At 34.2% G+C, this 18,027-nt stretch overlaps 1 protein-coding gene across 1 annotated transcript in view; it reads right to left on the bottom strand.

The window, feature by feature from the left end:
- Window positions 1-323: 323 nt before the first annotated feature.
- LOC138713450 (trypsin alpha-like) overlaps window positions 324-18,027 on the bottom strand; it is a 40,783-nt gene continuing 23,079 nt past the window's right edge. Inside the window, exons 5-7 of the mRNA XM_069845559.1 lie at window positions 9,736-9,849; window positions 8,541-8,699; window positions 324-583 (exon numbers count right to left, since the gene is read on the bottom strand). Coding sequence (XP_069701660.1) covers window positions 404-583; window positions 8,541-8,699; window positions 9,736-9,849 — 453 coding nt within the window. The 3' untranslated portion in view covers window positions 324-403. The remainder of the gene's footprint in view (window positions 584-8,540; window positions 8,700-9,735; window positions 9,850-18,027) is intronic.

Below are 18,027 nucleotides of genomic sequence, written 5' to 3'. Positions count from 1 at the left end.
ACTTTAAGAGCACGAGTTGCCCACCCATGCGTTTGTCTCTCTTATAGAGTGGTCAAGTGGTCACTTTTATATCGAACACATTACTTATCTCTGGTTATATCTGTAAAAATAATAATTCATCCATAGCGAACATAATAGTTGGCATAAAACATTTCTTTGAACTCTATAGTTTATAGAATCTGGCAAGGTGAGATATATATTCACTTATTACTGTAAAATTTTGGTGGCAGCTGTATGTTTGGCGAAGTGTTTGAATCCATAGGTGAAAAAAGTATAGTTATATCAGTTTATCATTGAATTGTATTGTTTCATAAGTGGAAGTAGTTTACAATTTAGTGAACTTTATTTTTATACCATTAAGCTGAATCACAATAAAGTTAAAAGAGTTAAACATTAAATTATATCACACTGCTGCAGTGGTTCTCTTCTTATAGTAATCTCTGCTGATGGTGGTTCTGATCCACTTCGAGAAGCGCGACACTTCAAGAAATTTTATGGGGTATAAGCCGGTGCAGTTCGTCGTGCCGCGCGTGTTCATTCCCCACTGTACGTCTCCTACAAACAGCGGACCACCAGAATCGCCCTTTGAACACATGATGGAAAAGACAGTATTGAAATCAATAACTCCATCTTAGAAATTGTTAAAAATGTACCTGGAAATCTTGAAAGAGATTTGTGCTAAGCATCATTCTACCAGAAAAGTTGGAAGTTGGCAGACTTTCCTCCGAGTTGGATTCTACCAGAGGCTAGGAAACCAAACTCAAGACCATTCCAACATGAAATAATTTTAATTTTATTAAAATCAATCATTAAAAGAACACTGAACAACAAGAATTTTGCTCCGACTTAAAACATTTTGTCCCTTATGATTTGGGGTGTGCACTGAAGACGAAAATGCATCACTTTTTTGATATCACGTAAGATTTTTAAGACATAATATGTTTTCACTTTCCGAAACGTCTGGCGCGGTTTGGGAATTGTAAACTAAAACAAAGGTAATGCATTTGATGGGTTAATGACCTATTTCTGGTTTATTTTGGTTGTTGGCATGTTCATTCGTACTTCTAATAAATAAACAGATATTGATCCCTTCTATCCCGTAAATTTCATAACAGTTGAAAGTGATGTCTAGGGTTGTGTTTCGTGGTTAACTAGTTATTGTTACATGTACGAGCGTAAATATACTGTATAAAGAGTGGTAGTGTTTAAGTGATTAGTTAATATCATAGTTTGTATATAAAGAGTGTTAGTGTGTAAGTGATTAATTAATAACACAGTTTTCAATTTAAAGCATTAGTCTTTGTGCCAACATAGCCATAATGTCGCGCCGACGGTGTATAAATTCTCCGAACGTGTTTTGTTACGTTTGTGATGAATATACGACTAAATCCCAAAGAAAAATTATTTCACCTGTGATTAAGAAAGCACACGAACTGTATTTTAAATGCAAATTAGGAGATCAAGAAAAAATTTTGTACCCCATAGATGTTGTAAATGTTCTCGATATTTGACAGAATGGTTAAACGGCTCTCATCCTTCGATTGCATTTGCTATTCCGATGGTATAGAGACAACAAAAAGACCATGTCACAGACCGTTATTTTTGTTTAACAAAAGTGTCAGGCATTTACCTAAAATAAATGCATATCCAAATTTACCCTCAGCCGTAAGACCTATTAAGCATACCGATTCTCTTGCGATACCTAAATCACCTGAAAATTGGACCTTGGACGAAGAATCGAACTCTTCCTCGGAAGCTGGACCTTCCTTCACTCCTGACTTTGATTCTGAGTTTATAGAATCCAAAAAGCTCTATATGATTTCACAATCGGAGTTAAATGACCTCATAAGAGGCTTGGCTAAATCTCACAAAAGTCAAAGCTGAACTATTTAGCTTCTTGACTACAATGATGGCACCTTCTTCAGCCTGACACTAAAGTATCAGCTGACTCTCTGTTTGAGAAAAAAACTTTCCGTTTCAGAAAAAATGGCTTGGCGCGCTTTCAAAGATGTTTGCTCAAATTTCTTTGGAAGTTCTAGGTAAGACAATTACATCGAACTTGTGGAAACCATGTTAAGTGCATATGAGAAAATGGAGTGTAATATGTATCTCAAAATACACTTCTTATATTCTCATTTGAATTTTTCCTCCTAATCTTGGAGCGGTAAGGGACGAGCATGGGGAAAGATTTCATCGATAAATATCTGAAATGAAAAGGCGATATAAAGGAAGATCATCAACCAGTATGCTTGCAGACTAGTGTTCGTTCTTTGCTAAAAGACAGTCCCGGATTTAGTTATAAACGGAAGTCGTCCAGAAAATCCGATGAAATGATAAGTTCAAATTCCGAGATTTTTCTCATTATACGCATTAAATATTTTTATTGTTGCTATGTTTTGAACTATGTGACATCATTTTGTATCCAGTACATATTCATTTTGAATCTCTAGTGTGTTGTAATTTTATCAGTAGCAGTGAAATATTAAAAAATAAGATTTTTCATTAAAAAATCAATACCCTTTCCCCGGAAAATGATACGTGATGGGACTATTTGGATTTTAAATTCGGATTTAGGGCACACATATTAGTAATATTTACATATTTTTATTTCGAAACAAGACAGAAAGTAAAAGTTTGTTGTTCAGCGTAACCAATCTCCGAATTATTCATAATTCATAACTTATTTATTTATAAATAGCATTCAAATTCGGAAAAAAAAGTGTTTATTTCCTTCTGAATTACTCATCTTCTTCATTCTCACATTATAACAGTTGTCTGCATAGTTTTTTTTTTTTTTTTTTTTAATAGGTATTCTTCTATTTCCATCAAAGTAATATTTATTATAAATGTCGTAATTATCGCAAATATAATTAGTCTCTCAACAACTTCAACATTCATCATCATAATTATCATCATCATCATCATCATTTGCAGCAGCAGCAGCAGCAACTGCATTATCTTCACCATCAAATGTTCCTTTTTCAGCACCACTCTCTTCATCAATTTATTCGTTCATTATAATCATTACCATTACTATAATCATCATGATCATCATATTAACATTCATTAATTGCTCTTTCATTGACTGTCAATCTATATCCATCATCATTCTCTTGTAATTTCTTCGTAACCAACAGCATAATATTACCTGTATGTTGATATTGGTATAAAGTTAATTTATTATCATCATTAGCATCATCATCATCATCATCATCATCTCTTTCAATTTCGTCAAAATCTTATATTTTTATTTTTATTTCCATTAACACTATTCTCATCTTCATCAGTTCCTCTTAACCTCAGCAAAATTATTGTTTCACATCCTATATTATTATTATATTATATATATTAGTATTATTATTACTGTTATTATTATTATTATTATTATAACTATTTCTTACCAACGTTTATTATTGTCACACTAACATTAGTTATCCAATTTTCATTATTTACTTTCATGTTCTCTTATGATCTAGATATTAATGTAATAACTGTGTAAGCAATTCTATTCAATTAGAATTAGAGTCTGGCTGGGCGGAAGAGAAGGCCTACTGGCCTTAGCTCTGCCAGATTAAATAAATAAATTATTAATTATTATTAACGTTACTGACGATGGGATAGCACGAGCCCCGAAACATGTACAACAGTGAGAATCAACCACACACAAATTTTAAGTGTTCAAACAATTGTTTATAACTATTTATAATATTTTAATGGTTATTTTATGATGAAATATTTAGTATTTATTATGTATTGCTACATAAAATACAAAATAAATATAAAATAGATAAATATATCAACTTATTCTATTGTCGCTATTATCTTCTTTTTCAGTTTTTATAATCTTGAACATTATCGTTGTGGTTTTTTATCATCTTCAAGAAGTCACTTGTTCTTCATAGATGCGTCCAGTGAAAATTTATTTGATATTCTTATTCAACTCAAATTATGAGTTCTACAGTTCAAAATGTCCTTAAATTAAATACACCGTAACTACAACTTATTCACTAGATTATTTTAAAATATAAGAAAATTGTTATTAGTAACCATATTAAAAAATGGTTTGCTACAATAAATAATATATTAAAAGAACTATGTTGATAAATTCTCCACATGAGCGATTCCTTAACTAGAAAAATATTAAAACGGGAAACCATATATTTGCAAGACTTGTAAGAATTATGTCGGGTATGATAGAAGCCACAGATTGCCTAATCCTGATTTTGAGTTTTATCATGTCATTCACTTTCCTTTCAAACAACCGATAGTTCACTTATCCCCATAAGGAAAAGGCCACTGGTGTGATGTGAGAAAAGTGAAGCCATCATGGGAAGAGGCCACCCGATCGACCCACAAGATAGGAATTTTTTATCCACAAATTTAAGTACATCATTACCCAAACGTGGTGATGTCTCATCTTGCATCGTCTGTTGTTGCATTTTTTAAAGTTGAGAAACAACATTCCTGAAGTTCAACAAGTGAAGATAAATGCATGAGTTCACAGTTAAATGTTCCATTGTTGTAAGCGACTGCACACCTAACATTAATTCTTATCGGTAGAAGCATGTAGGTTTTCAGACCCCATATTTTGCAGTTCTGTTAATTTTTCTAGAAAAATTAAATATCTCTTCATCACTAAAAACAACGTTAAGCAAGAATTGAATCTTCATCGTTACGTTTAAATATGTGAACAGAAAATTGCTGAAGGAGATACTAAATTTATTATTTTGTACTCTATGTAATCAATTCTGTATAAAAACTGTCTCGTAGGCAATTCCTAGATAGGGTCTGGGTTACTGTCTTACTTCATCTGTCCATAGATGGAAAAACGAAATTCGACTTCGATTTAATGTCAATACCGGTAATATATGGCTATCTTAATCGCTGACTTTCTCTTATTGGGTTAAAATATCTGCGGGTATTGAATCATTTCAAAGGGCGAGAAATTTTGACTTCAGTATTTATTAGTTATACTCGTAGGAGAATAGATTTCCCGTCGGAATGTGTCTTAATCAAGATTATTATTGTAACAATATGGAATTTGTGTCATTTTTTTATTTATTTTACCTACGACGCTAATGTGACTGAAGTAATTAACTAAATTCAGATTCATATCTTATTATTTTTTAAATTTTGTTTAAGGACATAATTGATGATCTTCAGCAATTAATTATGTTCTTTCAAATATATTCTGGTGGTTTACAGTTGATTGCTAATTCTTATTTTTTTCTATTGTAAGTAACCTCTCATTTTGTTTTCCAGACTAATTTGCAGACTTTAAATTTATTGTTAACCGGTTCATTTTTGCTCGGTTAATTTCCTTCAGGTTAAATTAATTTTAAAATAACCGGTTAACTGATAACCTATTATTTTCGAATAACCTCCCATCCCTAGCAACAGCCATACTCTCACATTGCCTACTGCAGTTGAGAAGACATTTAAGATCCTGCATTGTTGAAATGCATAATGGCATGATTCTGATAAACTGCAATGAAATTCTTTACACTATTTGTCTGATTCAGTTGATATTCAGTAACTACGTATCAAATTAGCTGGAAATGATATACGTAATTATAAAATATTATTACTAGTAAAAGATTAAATTAAACTGAGTTGTTTTACTGATCAAGCAAATGCTTGTTGATATCATTACAAAAAAAAAAACATTTGGTATTACATTCTATAACCATGCGAAAAAATTTAGACGCGGTATACTACTACAACGAAGTCTACTGTTTCATATGTCAGTTTATTCTGTATAATTGAAAAAATAATGAAACAATTATCTTTTCCAAATCTTGGAATGGCTATCCATTGTGTACTTTTATTTAAAATAAAATTCAATTTAATTTTTACAATTATTATATAGCATTATCATGTGTAACAATCCTGGATAAATTAACTTTTAAATACTTAATAGGAGCAAAATCCGGCCATTATTTAAGGTAAATAACTTTAAACAGTAAGACATAGAACAAATCCGGTAGTGATGCCGCGCCGCGGCGGGAGAGTTGCCGCACTTTCGAGTTCTGATGGTTCAGGTCATTTTCGATAGGTGACAGCACATTATGTTGTTAAGTCAATTAAAGCAAGCATTATGAGTGGATGTGTTGAATATTTGTGGTATTTTACGTGAGTTACAACTGATTTAATGCGGCAAGTTTCTTAAATGAGGCGTTAAAGTTTTTCTTACCTTTCATATAAAGTACCTGAAGTACTACCTATCGAGTACCCGTGAAATTAAACTGCATTAAGGTTTTTAACATTCTCCCTCTTAACTTCACGTGATGTTGCCACCTTGTTCAAAATTCTATATGGCAAGTAGGAGAGGGGTGTGGCATCTCTACCCGAAGTTTGGTAGAGATGCTGCAAGAATTAGAGGGATAGATGCCGCAATATAACAAAATTAAACATGTATTTTTATAAATTCATAAATATGTCTACCTTTAAGCTTATTCAATAAATGTCTTTAGCTCTTATTTTCTCTCGCTACTAAGTAGATAATTATTTGTAAAAATGACGATGAATTTTTCTTTTTACAGATTTGAGTACATTACAACACAAAATGCCTACTGAATATAAAAGAAAGGCGAATGTGAACAGGGGTCACTGGAGTGAGGAGAAACAGTCGTTCAAAAGCTCAAGTCAAGAAAAGACTGGCCCCAAAAGTTCAAAAAGTGCTGGGAAAACTACGTACTTGCTTACAATAAAGAATGATGATTTGATCGAAAGTAGAAAACGGTTTCATGTGCCTTGCTGTCCATACGGAGACAAAATGTGTCGATTGTGGTATGAAAAAACCACGAGAGTTTAACCACGCCAATAAAAAATCATTATTTTCAACTCTAAAAAACTAAGTAGTCAACGTCTAAATTATAAATAGATACTTTGAGAACTTTATCTACCTGTAGCCTACTTAATTAGTGAATATGAATATTTTCAATAAATCAGACGTGTTATATTTTAATTTACATGTGTTTTTATATCTAATTCACAGTGCGGCGTCTCACCCTGAACAGACGCGGCAACTCTACCGACGTACCTGAGAAAGACTCCTGGAGTCCAGCCTTTTAAATTGTTCTTACATCCAAGAAACTTTAACTGCTACATCTGTTCTGCCTATCTACAGGGACATCATTTATTTTTACTAACATTTCTAATATTAACCGGCTATACCTTTGGATTAACGATTGAGAACCGGAAAACCGTTTGATACCTCCTTCCACGACCGGAGTTTTGATGATACTGGCGTAAAATACAAACAAGGAAGGGAAGAAAAGTAGTTCATCCATTTACGTAAACTAGGAAATATCGCGATTTTCAGTTTCATTATTTTCTTTAGCTTTTATTTAATCAAAATACAGTACTGTATTAAGAATGAGTGTTTTTACACACGAACTGAGCTATCCATTCGGACGTATTCATTATGCAGTGTATATTATGCTGTCTACAGCACATTAGCGTACAATATAGAGAATGATGTTAAATTGAAAAATAATGATAATATAGATATTTAAACACATTTTTTAAAATGGCGACCATTCATTTCGATACAGGCTGCAGTTCTATTGTGCATATTATCGCAGTATACACTATTGTACTTAATTCCAATTACCAGTTTCGGCCTTCGTGTACTATTAACTCATGTTGAAATAATTCTGTACCTACTCTTATAAAAGAGTAATTTACGTACTTTAAATTCAATCTTCACTTCTGCCCGATCCGAAAAGATAAAATTACTCAGACATGCTATCTATTGTCCGTCCAAGTGGTTTTGTAGCAGGGTCTAGAAGGGGGGAAAATCACGTGACAGTTAATTACTTAACGAGAACCTTTTATTTAAGTTATTTTAAACTGTTGTATATTATTACGTAGACGTCCAATTCCTAACAGAAATTAATGTTTTCAGAAAAGAGCTAAGATAGTCCAGCCACTTGCGTTTACAGAGGAGCGAGCAGAAGCGGGTGGGAGAAGCCGGGATGCGACGTAGGCAAACGGACGTCAGTACCTCTGGGAATATATGATTCAATATTGAAAGCTTTTTTGTCATTGAAAAACGCGAACATATTTCTGGAACCTACTATGCTCACTAACTCAGTACTGCCTACTATGACTTTGGACTTAGGGCGACTTTGACTGCATACGCAGCCTTGGTTCTGTGTGGAGAATGGTTGGAAGTTTACTAGTAGAGGGAGTGGGAGTGAAATACATTCAAAACTTCAGGTACAATAAAAATTGAATTAAAATAAAATGATGTCCCCATATTATGAAAACTCATATATTAAATATATTTCTTCAGAATTTTCAGCCGTTTTAAACCTTTGCAGAGAAGGTTATAAATATAAAAAGTGCGGCATCACTACCGGATTTGCCCTACGTACGCAATACCGAAGACCATGTTTCTGCATCTGGCGTGCTCAAAATGTGTATTCACTTGAAATTATCTAACGGGATTACTTACACCTACAGTAAACTTCTTTATAATTTGAATATTCAGGAAATGAAAATGAGGACCACAGAATTTGCGAAGTTTTACTTACACGGCAGGCATCCTTGAAGGGTATGGCAGAACTGGTCTGACTGCTAGCACATATCGTGTTAATGTTCAAATAGAGCCAGAAATATATGCAATCCTGTCTGGAGATCGTAGTCAGATCCATGGCTTGTAGTATTCGAGGATGTGTTATGTAAGGTTGAAACTAATAAAACACAAATTACATTCTTCAACTTGAAGTCTGTTATGGATTTATTATTTTCAGTTATGTGGCTCAGTGCAAGAGTTGTCTAAACCATAATTACACTGAAAAGAGTTATTAATGTTTAAACTTAGACGTTGTTTTTTTTAATTACATGCTCTCAATTGGAAATTATTTCTCATTTACTATCAGCTAATATGTATTTAATACATGTACTTTGGCACAAATATAAATGGTAATTTACAGTCATTCTATGCAGACCTCAGAGACTTGAAATTTGTGAGTTAGGCAACTTTAGCAATGAGCCACTCAGTTCTGAAAATGGAAATAACGTTTAAAATTAAATGTAATCGAATTGGCACGTTTTCTCTCACACGTTTTAAGTGTGTCGTAACAATTCAGTTAATTTATTATTTATTATTTAATCGCGGTTAATTAGCTTCAGAAATGATGGTTCAGTAATGGCATATAAGCCAAAAGCCCGGTTCAAATCCAGCTATACCCTGAGTTTATAATTTGTATTTAGCAAGCACGTGATCCAGACAACACAGGGATTTTCTCCGGATACTCGCGGTCCCCATGACATCTCAACGATTCTTTATCATCATAATCAGCATCATTGTAACGGGTGTAATGTAGATCCACCTGTTATGCTGCACTCTTGATAGTCTTTGACGAACTAGGTGGTGTACACCTCTGAGAAATAGCTACATCTATGAGCATGCTAGTAGAGTCGAGGAGAATAACTGCAAGCTAAGGAAGCTCTGAATCTTTTAAATCTGCATGAACAATCATTTTTTTACATGAATGAAGCCTATTAGCATTGTTTCCTTATATGAATTTGCTAAAAGAAGCACACTCAGGAATAGCTGGTTTATTTATTTCATTTCCCATAGCAACAATAGTGAAACAATTGAAACAAGAGCTTATTTGAGAATAAAATAATCTATTCTGACTTTTGAATAACTCTATATCAAAAACATAATAAAATTATTAACTCCTAAATGAAGTATTATAATTATTAGTATATGGAAAGTACCTGAGTATAGCCCCAACCGACGAATGTGGCTTTTGTTCCTTCAGGCAGCTTTTCACGAAACATTGGAATACTAATGGGTTGAATCGTTCGGCTATAGCACAAGTGGTGTCTCATCTGTGTAAATAAAGAGTATTAAGTGACGATAATTAACTTTTAAAATTAATTATAAAGATATTAATTGATTGTTTTACTTTGAATGCAGTAGGTCTTCGATTATCGTAGTTTCTACTCACTCTATAGAACGTTAAGAAAAAAGCATTGGTTTTATGGGGCTTGCCTAGTACATTGTAAAAACTGTGTGGTAGGTAGGCGATTCTATGGCAACCGTTATTTGATGAAATAGCCCCATATACTCAATGCATTTTTCTTAAAGTGGAATCCTCTATAGTTCGCTATTTAATACCATTAAATTCGATAATCTTAAACATTCTACTAATAGTCGCGTTTGCCTAATCGTGTACTGGTTGGGCAGTCTCGGCTAATTTCATAATACTAAGATTTTGGTGAGAAAGAAGGTTAAAATTAAAAAAAAAAGAAAAAAAAAACAAGAGTGTTCTGGAAGTTACATTTCAGCATTTTTACCCAAATAAGTTTATACAATAGTTACAAACAAGCAATACAATAATACAAAACAAGTTAGCATTCTAGAAGAGTTGGTATAATTTCGTGATAGTACAAGGATATTTTCCTAATAGTTCTTTAATTCAAAATATTTAGGCATATTCAGTGAAATTTTAAATTCCTCTGTCAGATAAGTAGGGTAAACATTGGTACAGTTGGGACGGTCGTTCTGTGCCGGTGTGCTTGGTTATCTTGAGCAACAGAGTGAGTTTATAGAAACACGTGACTTACCGCCTCGGCTGGGATCTGCAGCGTGTAGTGACATCATCATGCGCAGTTGGTTCCAGGATGTGGAATGAACGGCGCATTCCACTCACAGTTGTCCAGTATCACTTATCACATCACACGTGTTATCATAATAAATACAAACTGATTATAAACATAACATGATATCCATGGTTCAATTATATAGCAATGAAGAGAAACAGACGCAATCAATATATCTAATCATCAGACAAACTTTCGATACCAGATATATCACCACCATTGTCGTCGTGATCATCATCTTCATCGTCGTCGCTTTCACTACTGCTGTCTCCGCCCGTAATTATGAAGCTTTCAATTACATTTTCCATAATTCCTTCCTGTTCAATATATTCATCTTCGATTTTTTCAACATGTTCACATACTTTTTCCCATTTTTCTACACTGATGTCATCAACCCGTTGTTGGCACAATTTCATCACTTGCTCTAATTTAAAAGTTGTGTTTTGACCGGCTACCCACTGCTTTATATCTGCCCAAATCAATTCCAATGGATTTAGCTCAGGTGAATACGGCGGCAATCTGAGTACACAGTGTCCATTCATAGCTAAGAGATTGTCAATCACGCAAGTTTTATGAAGTGGCTTATGTGTTTTAATGAGCCCGTAAAGCTCCACTTTAGCATATTTTCCTGAAACTGCACATTGTTTCTTCTAAGCCAGTCCTGCATATCACTTTTCTTTGAATTACTTGAGGGAGCTTTATGCAACTGCACGTTATGATAAGGTGCGTTATCTATTATAAAAACAGATCTAGGGGGCAAATTCCGAATCAACTTTTCCGTTATCCACTTCTGGTAATTGTTGGCATTCATTTCATGATGGTAGTCTCCAGTTTTCCTGTTCGATTTAAACATCAGAAATGCGCCAGGTACAAAACCCGCTCGACCCCCTGCATGAACAATAATAAAGTTCATCGTGTACCGAAACGCATCACAGATGTTGATGATTTTGATAAAAGAGTTATACGACAGACAATTTATAATTTTTATATAAATGACAAAACAGTGCCCACTGTCAGTAAACTGCTACCTAAACTAAAAGATGCCATAAACTTTAACGGGGGTAGTACAAGTTTAAAGATCATTTTACGTGATATGGGGTTTAAATGGAAGAAGACAAGAAATAATAAAGCGGTATTACAGGAAAGGCATGATATTCGAGAACAGCGCGTATCATATTTACGCGCAATAAAGAAATACAGAGAAGAAGGTAGGCCTCTAATATACGAGGATGAAACGTATATTCATAGTACGCATACAAGACCAAAAAATTGGAGTGATGACAAAACCTCAGGTTTACTGGCGCCTTTTTCAGCGGTATTAAAAAGTCTCCAGAAGCTGCTTCACTCTTCATGAAAGAATGTATATTGTTCACAACTTCCCGAGTTTGGCTATGCAGTGTTTTTGCGCCAAGTTTAGACTGAATAGGAGGCATTTTAGTCTACACAAACACACACAACTGCAATTTGTCACGATAATAAATAAACAATATGAATATGAACTAACTAAACTAACAAACAGCAATTATCACGCACGTGGCAGGACGATGTTGCACAGCCAAGGCTTTCTGCGAGACTGGCCACTTGCCATATTCTGCGCATGCGCGAGAGTGTAGGCTCACTGGCTAGCTACCATATGATTCTCACCGGCACAGAACGAACGTCCCAACTGTAATTTCGTGGCAATGGTTATTTCGTGGTACTTTTTCTTTGCTATTTCGTGAACTAACCAATGGTGTTACGAGATTCAAATTTCCACCAAGGGATTGCATATGTGTCCGGTTTCCAGAAACATACAGCTACGCTTTGTGTGACTATTGTAGCTGTTTCAGTGAGCTTTCATGTTTGGAGAGAGTAAGTTTGCGTCGACTTCTCAGGCGTACAAATTTTGTGGATGTTTGTAATTACATTACAGGCTTATTACTAAAGGTAAACATATGATATTTGGTACAAAGATTTATTATATCTTAGTGAAATTTTAGGAAATGTTTTTGGAATTTTAGATACAGCTGTAGTCGCCATATAGGCTTAGTTTTACTGACAGAAATCTTAGCTGTTTGAGGCGAAATTTTGTTGAGCATTAAGCGTTACATTTTATACTATTTTAAAAATTGTATTACAATACGAATTTTAGAAATCTGAAGGCAAGATGTGATAGCAAAAAAGAAAAGGGGGACGAAATGGGTTCAGTGTAGCTTCTGTTTGACTTGTTATCATGTTAAGCGGCAATGATAAGTGCTTGATGACTTACTTTCAAGAAATGTGACAGAAGATGAAACATGGCTCCACCATTTCGTATCGGAGAGAGAGACAGACAATGGAGTGGCATCATGCAAATTCACCAAAGAAATAGAAATTCAGAAGTGCACCTTCGGCAGGAAAAGTGTTTTTCGATTCGGAAGGACTCTTGCTGGTGAACATCATGCCACACGGAACCACCATTAATTCTGACGCGTATGTGGCAATTCTCAAGAAACTTCAAGCTCGACTGAGTCGTGTTCGACGACATCGGAAGAAGCAGAATGTTCTACTAGGCCTATTGCACGACAACGCACAGCCATATGTCAGTCACAAGACCACAGACCAAATCAGAAAATTCGGATAGACAACACTGAAACATCCAACTTACAGTCCTGAACTGGCACCGTGCGATTACCATCTCATTGGTAAACTGAAGGATCCCTTCTCGGAACGAGGTTAGAAGATGACTCCTGTGTGCACGCTGCTAAAGAGTGGCTCAGACGTGTTGGTCCAGACTTTTACCGTGCTGGTTTACAGGCCCTCGTTCCTAGGTTATGTAAGGCAGTTGAAAGGGATGGGGATTGCATATGTGGAAAAGTGACATTTTGTTGCTAAAGGATGTATCTACATTCTGTGGAAATAGCAAAGCTGTAGGATAAAAATATATTTTTAAACAAATGTTATCCATTACTTTTGAAGTTACGATAGTAATATAGGCTATAGTAAAATCCGTAATAAAAGTATTCACCCTTTCAGGGCAAAGAAGATTCCTTTTAAATTTCAATTTTCACTTTGATTTCATTCTTATTATGTGTTGATATGTATTTCTAAGTTTTCTTGCTATGAATATTAGACGGAATTACTATGTTTGAAGTCTTGTAAAAATAAATGAGAATTTCATTTCACTTTAATTAATTTTCCACAATTCTTCTACCTCTAACGAAATTATCAATGTGATATCACGAAATTACTAAGGTTATCACGAAATAACCACCCTTTTAGCTTAAGTTGTAAAAGTGGCTTATGGCACTTGTTCAAGAAAGTGTCCAATCTTTTATGTCTCCAGATTTGTACAGCAAATTATCGTCTTTTACATGAAAAATCGGAATAAGGATATATTAACACGTTTGCATTTTAAATTAATTTTCATGAAATTATCACGAAATTATCAATGTTTACCCTATCTACAATACAAAAATTAAAGTTCTTTTGGTATTTTGAAAGGCCTTGACATGTTTAATTAAATAACTGATGCACCGAAACCATCTTCCACCATGCTTGTTTTCCTAGGAATTTCCTGAGCAAGATGGCAAGAGATCATTAGGCTTATAATTCGGCTTTTCTTTAAGCACAGCTTTTCATTTGGCTCCTGAAGATGATGCAGTCTCGTTGTCTATCTCTTTTAACTCATCTGGGAGGCTGGAACTGTCATTCTCTTTGGCTCCTACCTGGTCCTCGTCTAACTTGCCAAGAAAAATCGAGGTCTCTCTCCGGCAGTTTTTCTTTGTTTAAAGACACAATCAATTGCCTCTTCATGTAATTTATATTGTATTTATTTCCACATTTTACGTTGCGATTATCTGCCATCTGCAACATGCACGACATGCACAATATATCAGAGATGGTCTGCATACACACACACACACAAACACAAATATTTTACATCTAATGCATTCGGTATTTCTTCCACCAGAGAGTGTGATTATAATACATAAAAAATTTAAACAGAAAAAATGGCCTCGTAGAATGAGAAAAACACTAAGAAAATAACCTCCCAAAATAAGGCTCTGTTACATAATCAGTGCACTAATAAGCATATATTTTTCACCGAAAATATACAATGTCAGTACTTACCATTGAAAACAATTTGGACCAAAAATCTCAGCAAAAAGTCTTCTTTTAACAACGAAAATCGGATGGTGTGTTCACTCGTAATTACAAAGCTATAGATCTTACAACTCTTCAATAAGTTTCCAAAAAATCCGTTCACGTCACTGGAAGAGCGTAGTGAACAAAATGTATGTTATAGATAGTACATCTTTTACCATTAATACTATACCATCAAAATTACATTTGTCGCTGGTATAATTTCGTGGTAAATTTGAAAAGAAATATCACGGAATTAGTCGAGTTTGCCTTACATTATTTCTCTTGGATGGCTAACATTTGCATAATGTTGAGCATCCAGTCACTCATCCATGTAATTCATTCTCTAGACTAACGTCCTTGTTACACAAGCATTTAAAATTATGTCATCTATAAATTATAATTTCAAAATCGGCAAAGAAACATGGCGTTCCGTCGAAACATCCAATTTGGTGCTTATTGAATTTTACATGTTTTAGCCTGTTATGCTTTTCTATCAAAGTCCTATAAGAATTAAAGCGTATGTAACCATTTTTATATTTTACTCTAAAACGGGATCCGGAGGATTAGTGACAAATAACCGATCACATCGGGAATTCGTCACACATTACATATTCATCACACAATTTGTACTTTTGTATTATAAAGTCGTTACCATACAGTTCGTCATAGCTTACATTTCTGTCATCACAAAATGAGTCATGCATTAAGCATTTTTCAACAAACAATGTCAATTCTATATGGTGTAGCCGTCATCGCTCAATTCATGACACTACTGTATTTATATTGAAAATTAATGATTATAATTAATTGATTTACCCTAATCTTTTTACGCAATTGATAAATGATGATTACGTAATTGAATAATACTGTATATTGTTGGACAACGTCTACTAATTAACATATTATTTGCACAATCTCAACATAATTTATCGATTCAAAATTTCTAGTTTGACAGTTTAATCGTTTCTCGTTGAACACGCTGCACCATTGCCCATACATTTAGATAAAAAAAAAACAGAACGCGGCCGAGAGAAATTGATTCATTAAGATTTTATGTATAATAATATAATTAGAGCTCGGATTTTTGGTGCTTAATGTCGAGAAAATATTAATTTTTGTGTTCAAAAAATAGGGAAAATATGTGACAAAATAGGAAATATATTTAAATATGTTTCAATTATTGCATGTGAATATAAACAATATTCAGTATTAACCAGTATAAATTATGATATCCCGCCAAGTGCTTAAGAATTACAGTACACAATGAGATTCATTCTCAAGTTGTCCATCACAAATGACTGACGATTATCGCGGAACACTGCCTTGTACTGGGAAAAAGAGCGCTCTGGCCATTGAGAAACAACATGTACTCCCTAGAGACATGTTTATGATTGTAAACGAAAACAGAAATATCTGATGTTTATGAAATTATTGCTTCCTAATTCAGCAGTATAACTTACAAGGCACTTCTAGATGACACATCAATGTTTATGTGTGTTAGTTACAGTACAATTTTTTAGTGATGACAGCTCTTCTCACTTGTGGTGAGAGGGGAAACTGCAGTTTCACAGGTCCACAGACATGGTACTCCGAGAAACAGTTGCCAGCTGTCACGGAGACCTCGTATGCTTCAGTTACTTATGTGAATGGAAAGGATTTATATGTAAAAAATGTATAAATGTGTAAATATATGTTCAGTTATTTTTATCTTAATAGCAGTTAAAAATGGATCTAAACTTACCAAAAATGATAATTATTTTTTAATGTTTCACTTTCAATGTACTAAATATGAAATTCAAATGACATTATTTACTTCCTGCTGCCAAGTCAAAACACTACGAAAGTGCCTTTCAAGGACTCGAAAATGTATTCTATTGTATCTGATGACAGATTTATACTGACTGAAAATGCTTTCAACATAACATGATGCAATGTGGACCGCGGATTTTTAAGTCCTAAATAGGTGCCTACAATAAGTTCTTTCACTAACTCATTTAGGCTTTATAAAACATAAAATAGGCTCGAAAAGTATAGGATAGGAAACTCTATAGATATTTTAAAAAGTAGTACTACAATGTTAACAAATTAGCGAATTGATTGACAAATGCAAAGAAACTAACATTAGACCTATACATAGTTGTAAACTGTAGGAAATAGTAATTAAGTATCCACCGGTACTGGCACTTAAAATGCTATGTATACACCTAAATGCATTTAAAGCTCCACAAAAATTGTTAGAACTGTTCAAACCATAATTGGCTTCACAATAAATTACTAGAAACTTTTCTAAGTGTTCTAGAGAAAAATTTTGGCGCTTATGGGTGAAAATCAGTTTAATCAACAGACGTGACGGGGGCATACTTAACTTTCGGCACATGTTCAACTGGAATGATGCAATCAACTACATCGGATTTCCCAATAGAATATCCACTGCTGCACACAGTTCTTTCGGGCCCTTGTTCTCTTGTAACACGTTTTCCATTTTTGTACGCACTTTTTCTCCCACATCTATTGGCGTTTCCTTGATTCTTTTTAACTCCTCCAATAAAGCCATGTTTTCATAGATAGGTTACCATGACTGCCACAAGAAACGTATAATGGGACCTAGTGTAAGCCAAATCACGGTGGATGGAGGGATCTTAGAGTAACTGTTTTGCCGAAGTGTCACAAGCACCATCCTCGGGTACATTTTTTTTTATAACTTTCTGGATCTTTAAGAAATGTTCACTGTAGTATTCTGCTGCTTTTAACTATGTACTCCATGGGGTAAGAACTGGTTGATGTGGCAGAGGAATATCTGGGAGCTCTCTGAATGTCTGTATCCTTGACAAAGGCTTAAAACCATTTTCTTCATTGTAGAGTTTAATTTTTGAGCCTAGAAAATTCTACCCTATAACTATCTGTGTAGGCGAGCAGCACTTTGTTTCCTTCAAAGTTATTAGTACTTTTAGTCCATTATTGACAAATTGTGCAATTGTTTCCAGGTTTGTCTTAGAAGTTGCTTTGTGCATAGCGTATAAATACGTTCGGGATGGCGCATCTGGATTCAATTTCCAGACAACTAATTTCGCTATGTATCGACCAAGATCGTCAGTCGTTTCGTGAACTGATATCCAGGTATGTGAGTCTCCAATATCTTGTCTGATTCTGTTCATTGCGATTTTTTATGTTGAATCCAAGTATTTTTGCGCACCCTTGATTCAGAATGGTGGAATATAAAAAAAAAGGCTTTGAATTTTGGATTTTCTAGTTTTCGAAATGAAATATCAGCTGCCACAACGGGATGACAAAGTCACT

This window comes from Periplaneta americana, chromosome 14, assembly GCF_040183065.1.
Source record: "Periplaneta americana isolate PAMFEO1 chromosome 14, P.americana_PAMFEO1_priV1, whole genome shotgun sequence".
NCBI classification, from domain to species: Eukaryota; Metazoa; Arthropoda; class Insecta; order Blattodea; family Blattidae; genus Periplaneta; species Periplaneta americana.
This window is presented reverse-complemented; position numbering and strand designations above follow the sequence as displayed.